This window comes from Coregonus lavaretus (assembly GCF_964263955.1).
Source record: "Coregonus lavaretus genome assembly, contig: HAP1_SCAFFOLD_4677, whole genome shotgun sequence".
NCBI classification, from domain to species: Eukaryota; Metazoa; Chordata; class Actinopteri; order Salmoniformes; family Salmonidae; genus Coregonus; species Coregonus lavaretus.
The window spans coordinates 40001-46327 of record NW_028157084.1 but is presented as its reverse complement, the minus strand read 5'-3'; the positions used below and the strand labels follow the sequence as shown (position 1 = coordinate 46327).

Sequence of the window (6327 nt, the reverse complement as noted above, 5' to 3'; positions counted from 1 at the left end):
CGCTAGAATAGAGGATATGGTTGGTCGCTAGAATAGAGGATATGGCTGGTCGCTAGAATGGAGGATATGGCTGGTCACTAGAATAGAGGATATAGCTGGTCGCTAGAATAGAGGATATGGCTGGTCGCTAAAATGGAGGATATGGCTGGTCGCTAGAATAGAAGATATGGCTGATCGCTAAAATGGAGGATATGGCTGGTCACTAGAATAGAAGATATGGCTGGTCGCTAGAATAGAAGATATGGCTGGTCGCTAGAATGGAGGATGTGGCTGGTCTCTAGAATATAAGATATGGCTGGTTGCTAGAATAGAAAATATGGCTGATCGCTAAAATGGAGGATATGGCTGGTCGCTAGAATAGAGGATATGGCTGGTCGCTAGAATGGAGGATATGGATGGTCGCTAGAATAGAAGATATGGCTGGTCGCTAGAATAGAAGATATGGCTGGTTGCTAGAATAGAGGATATGGCTGGTCGCTAGAATGGAGGATATGGCTGGTCGCTAGAATAGCAGTCTGAGACACACAACATTCACCAGCCACTAATTACATTAAAACACTCACATAACATTGGCTAGATTAACCTATAGCGATCAGACTGTAACTCAGTGAGTCTGACACGTTCCTCCTACCACAATGCCCTAAGTGATTTGATGTAGCCTACCACAAGGCTCTCCTATACCTACCACAAGGTCCTAAGCTAAGCCTGTTGTTACTATGAGACCTCAGTGGGTTTGGGTGTTTTCAGACTGTAATTTTAGTTCTCATCAGTTAGACTTGAGGGTTGACTTCATAGACAGAGGCCACTGTGTTCAGCCACTCTGTAATCAGGAGAGAGAGAGAGGGACACACCCTGAATATATTGAGCTAGGTGGGGGTTACATTAGATTGAAGGAGGAAAGCCTAGGAGTGTGTGTGTGTTTGTGGTCAAATTGACCTCTTTTGCTATGTTTTAAAGAACTTTCTACTCTTTGTTTCATGTTTTTTGCATGTACAGTATGTGTGTCTGAGCCTTGTGTAAACTATGTGAATGAATGTGTGTGTCCACACGCCTGTGTGTGCATGTCTATGTGTGTGACAGTCCTGTCTTGATGTAGTGCCCAGTGGCCGGTGGCTGGGGCCTTGTGGTCTTAACAGTTCGTCAATGTTCTTCTTCTGTGGTGGCTGAGGTGTGGTTTCATTCCTCTCTACCTCCACCATTATAGGCCTCCAGTATCCCATGGGCCTTGTGGCTGGGTTTCCCAGGAGACCGACGGGCCCTGGGCTGTTAATAATGTATGCCATTTAGCAGACGCTTTTATCCAAAACGACTTACAGTCATGCGTGGGTGGCCCTGGGAATCAAACCCACAATCCTGCCGTTGCCAGCGCCATGCTCTACCAACTGAACCATACAGGACCTGTTGGCAGTTTGAGGATAAACAGTGTGGTGGTATGGGTGTGACTGGGAGCAGGATGGGAATTCCAGGCAGCATTCCCAACGGCGCTAGAGAAAGGAGAGTCAGCAGGTTTATGCATCTACTGAGTATTATATTGTTGTAGATACAGTATGTCCTTTGGGGACTCATGTGGACAGGATTACAGAGGTATTGTCTGTATAGAGAAAGATAAATACCTGCAGTAATAATTACTATTTGTTTTACAGTTTTCCTTTAGCTTAGTTTTAAGATGTTTTCCTATTGTGTGTCTGAGCCTTGTTGGCAGTTTTGGCAGTTTTGATTTAAGTTTAGTTTCACTTGATTTTGACAGTGGGATACTGTCCGACCCTAGTAGAGATCTTTAGGACAAGCTATCTCATTTCAGTCAATCAGTCAGCCTAGCCAGTGAAAGTCATTATCTAGCTGCTGGGTACATTGTATCACTCACTCCATTATGAGCTGATGATGAGAGACACATCAGAGTCTTTCTTTAGGCCCTTCAACTGCTTCAAGAGGTTCTGTCATTCCGTGGTATGTTGTTGTTGCAGGGGTACGTAGTTCTCATACTGGAATGGCTTAGAGAGAGGGTGGGCAGGGAGAGGTAGGGGGTGGGCATTGGTGGAAATTACTGCACCTTCCCCCAGATATGTCAAAGTCATCTGGTGTGTCTGTCAAATATGTCCCCCCTAGCATTGGGATAATGTCCTGGGTTCAGCTGCTGCTCACATTTGGATGGAAAGACAATTATGTAGTTAGATAATAAGAGTCTTCCGATTGAAGACAGGAAGAGAGGAGAGGGCCAGCTCATAGAGGAAGCAAGGGAAGGCACTGGATAATGAGAGAGGGAGAGAAAGAGAGAGAGAGAGGGAGAGATAAATAGAGAGAGAGAGGGGGAAGAGAGGAAAAGAGAGAGGAAGTTGGCGAGTGAATCTCCACATAGTTCACATTCTTTCATCTGACTCCAATCCCACGTATTTTCCTCTTAATGGTCTGCACACACCCATATGAGAGTTCACTCCCCCCTCCCCACCTCTCTCGCTCTCTCTCTGTTTATATGACCTAACCAAGTGAGAGCGCGAGTGTCGTTAGTTGTGTTTACATACAGTATATGTGTGGGACTGGGAACATAAGCGAGCTGTGTGTGAGAGCTGTTTGATATGGGTCAGATGCCTGTCCAGAATCAGATGTTGTACACTACACAGCATGGAATGTAGATGATCAAAATCACATTTTCAAATCTTTCTCTAACTAGCTGATAGTGATGCCTGATATCAACAGCAGTAAAGTGGAAGTTATGAAGGAAGGAATTCCCCCTAGTGCTGTGGATGGTGATGGTGATCCATGGTCATGTGTATCTGTAGTGGATTTGGATCTAGAATTTTGTTTAGTGGTTGAGTGGTTTATTTTAATTGAGCTGCGCTGCACGTGAGAGACTGTAATGATCTCCAGCTGGAGGAAGTTAAGGGGCAGTGGGAAGAGTGCATGCCCTCTCTCCCTCCCTCCCTCCACCCTTTTCTCTCCAGATGGATGGGGCTTTTGAAAGCTCCTCTCTGAACAGCCTCAATAAATGTGTGTGGTCCTGGCTGACCTGACACCTGATCCTTCCTGCTTTACCTGTGTGTGTGTGTGTGTGTTTGTGTGTGTGTGTGTGTGTGTGTGTGTAAGTGTGTGTGTGTGTGTGTGTGTGTGTGTGTGTGTGTGTGTGTGTGTGTGTGTGTGTGTGTGTGTGTGTGTGTGTGTGTGTGTGTGTGTGTGTGTGAGCCTTTCTCAGTCCAACTGGAGGGGTTCAACAGAACACTAGAATGCAACAACAGAGTTCCAGAATGTGTGCTTTTGTCTTTGTTTTCGTTATTTAAACCAGACCATAAACTGCTTTCCTACATTCAAACCCCCTCCCTTTTGTATTGGCCTCCCTCTAAGCCTCACTTTGACCCTGTCCCTATGTTGGCCCTATATGGGTCCATCCCTTCCCCTGACTGTGTGGTCTCTGCTCTGAGCAGTACTGGGACTATGCTATATGCTCTGGGCAGTAGCCTTGAGGCAGAGATCATCGTAGCATTGTAGCATCTGGCTGCAGACACATCTGTTTGTTCGCGGCTCGTTAGGTCGTTGGGGTTGTTTTAGCCAGCAGGCGTGCAGTCAGAGGTGCGGTCAGGGGTCAAACCACAACGTCACACCCTGTTCTGACCCGACCGTGCTGCTCCTGCGCCTGCCCCTGCGGTGCTCTGGAGAAAACCCCAAGGCCCAGCCTGAGAGTGTGCTAATTGTACGTTTGTGGGAAGGAAGAGGAAGGCAGCTTTAGTGGAGAAATGAAGGGATGGAGGGATGGACTTCGGTCATGGCAGTAGTTCATCATAGCATCCAACTTCCTCATAACCCCCTAATGGATTAAGATTTTGAAAGTGGGCACAGTAATCTGATCCTAGATCTGTAGTTAGAGTGTAGGGCACACTCGCACAGTTTAGATTGGTTCTATAACTGTACCCCTGTCTCGTCAGTGAAAAGGATGGAGAGAATAGGGGAATGGATAAATAGAAGGGGTCTGGAGTGCACCTACTGCACTGGAAGCAGGTCCCAGCTATGTGTCAAACTCAGTCCACGGAGGGCCAAGTGTCTGTGGGTTTTCGCTCCTCCCTTGTACTTGATTGATGAATTAAGGTCACTAATTATTAAGGAACTTCCCTCACCTGGTTGTCTAGGTCTTAATTGAAAGGAAAAAACTAAAACCATCAGACGTAATGGGTTTGACACTCCTGGGCTAGTGAAAGGAGGATCTGTTTTTTCTGTCTACAGCCTGAGTAATTGGGTTACTTGAAATGGATACTGACTGTCTCTCCTGTTGTGGGGGTCTTTCAGCACTGTGGATGGTATGGCTTTGTGCTATGGTGCTTCTGTATGTGGATGATTGTGAGAGATGTGTGAGTCTGAATTTGAAATGAGTGTGTTTGATATGAGTCGAACCTAAAATATTTCTCTCGTCTCTTTCCCTCTGTAGTGGAGCCAGCGGACCTCTTGAAGATTTTAGATTTTCCCAGTTTACCTGAAGGCGTTACGAAAACGACAGGTTTCTGTGCGCATAGGAAGTCAACAAAAGGAGCCGATGTAGCCTACAGAGTATCCAAAGAAGCCCAGCTCAGTGCCCCCACCAAACAGCTGTACCCTGGTAAGTACCTGATCATGACCATTCACTGATTGGTTGATCTCCTTGGATCTCTGAACTTAAAAGATACCTGTTCCTTTCTTTTCATGTCTTCCTCAAGTACATTACTGTATCTCTTCTGATTGAGATCGTCCCTCCCTCTACTCCAATGTACAGATTACCTTGTTTACTCAAATATCATCTAATGCGTATAGCTTTTACAGTAAGATTCCTCCTGACTGGTGTTGCTGGGGTGTTATAGATGCTCCCCTAGTAATTCTGTTCCTATTGGCTGTTTGTGGCCTCTCCTCTACTAAGTCTGTTCCTATTGGTTGCTTGTGGCCTCTCCCCTACCTCTGGTGTTGACACATATGAACTCGTTGACCCCTAGTCAATAATAAAACACTGGTGTAAATCACTGGTGTAATGTCCTGACATGGATGGAATGTCCCAGACTGCAGTAAAACTCCCATAAGATCTGTCCTTATTCCTCCCACCTGGTCCGTTCATCCCCTCCGCTCTCCACACCTGCCACCTGGCAGACACCTCTCCTCCCCTTCCACCTAGGTATCTGTTTTATTGGCCATTACATCATGATCCTTGTCGGTCATCTGGACCTATGAGTTATAGTTTACAGTGCTGCAAATTTGTTGGGCCAAATGTGCAGATTCACCTCCCACTATGGATCCTCCTACTCCCCAAACACACACACACACACACACACATATTCACATACGCACGCCATGCTCTCAAACAGCCTTCTACCATCACCTCTCCCACTATTTCTCAGGGCTTCATGCACCATAATTCACTTCAGTATGCATTAGCTCTGATAAAAATGTAGCCAAACTCTATAGACCTGCCAGGTTGTAAGGCTGTTGGCCTTACATGAACAGTTCTGGCCTCCAACCTGACTTATTTATTTGGGAGCTGAGTCATTCTTGAGTGACTGATGTTTATTATGATCCAAAGTTAACATATTCTAAAGAAAGAAGATTAGTTCAGCATAACACCATACTTCATTTTAAGTGGTAGGATACGAAACACACTCTCACACGCTCTCTCTCTCTCTCTCTCGCTCTCTCTCGCCCTCTCCCTCTCTCTCTCTCTCTCTCTCTCTCTCTCTCTCTCTCGATTCTTCTTTATGATTCTCCTCACGTCTGTTCCATCTGTGCACATCTGCGTTGAATAAAGATGGAGCTCGTTCTAATTCAGACATGCTAAAAAAGAAAATAATGAAATAAAAAAAAGAGGGGACAGACAGTCAGAGAGGCATACTAATTCTTCCATTTTGGAAACCTCATACTCTGATTCAGTGGGAATCATACTCCAGTAAATGTCTTAGCTCTGGAAGGGGTGGGAGGATGGAGTGAGTCAGGGGGAAAAAAGGGGGACGGCGGGAGAGGAGGGAGATGGGGGTTCCACTCTCCCCCTTTCTATTGTGCTCACATGGCTCTCGCTTACTGTTCTGCAGTGACCAGCACAGCAGCACTCTCTTTCTCTCTCTTTGCTCTCTCTCTCTCTTTCATCTTCTTTTTTCTATCTTTGTCTTATACCCTCTCTATCTCTCTTTCAGTGCTGCTTTTTCATTTTTTTATATTTTCTTTCTCTCACTGTCTCTCAGAGAGATGTACTAGCTAGCCAACGTTCCTTCCTGTTGCATGCTGGGTAAGACTGACATATTTATTTATGCACGTTGTCAAACAGTGCAGAAAATTGTGTGACCCAGACTGGAATGTGTTCTCCAGACAATCCCAATAATTTAAAGTGAT

The 6327-nt window shown here is 45.7% G+C and overlaps 1 protein-coding gene across 1 annotated transcript in view; it reads left to right on the top strand.

Moving 5' to 3' along the window:
- Positions 1–2677: 2677 nt before the first annotated feature.
- The window catches only part of LOC311125826 (uncharacterized protein), a gene marked incomplete at both ends in the record, with an annotated part of 43031 nt that continues 39381 nt past the window's right edge, over positions 2678–6327 (top strand). Inside the window, 3 exons of the mRNA XM_084199856.1 lie at positions 2678–2744; positions 3522–3671; positions 4412–4579. Coding sequence (XP_084055982.1) covers positions 2678–2744; positions 3522–3671; positions 4412–4579 — 385 coding nt within the window. The remainder of the gene's footprint in view (positions 2745–3521; positions 3672–4411; positions 4580–6327) is intronic.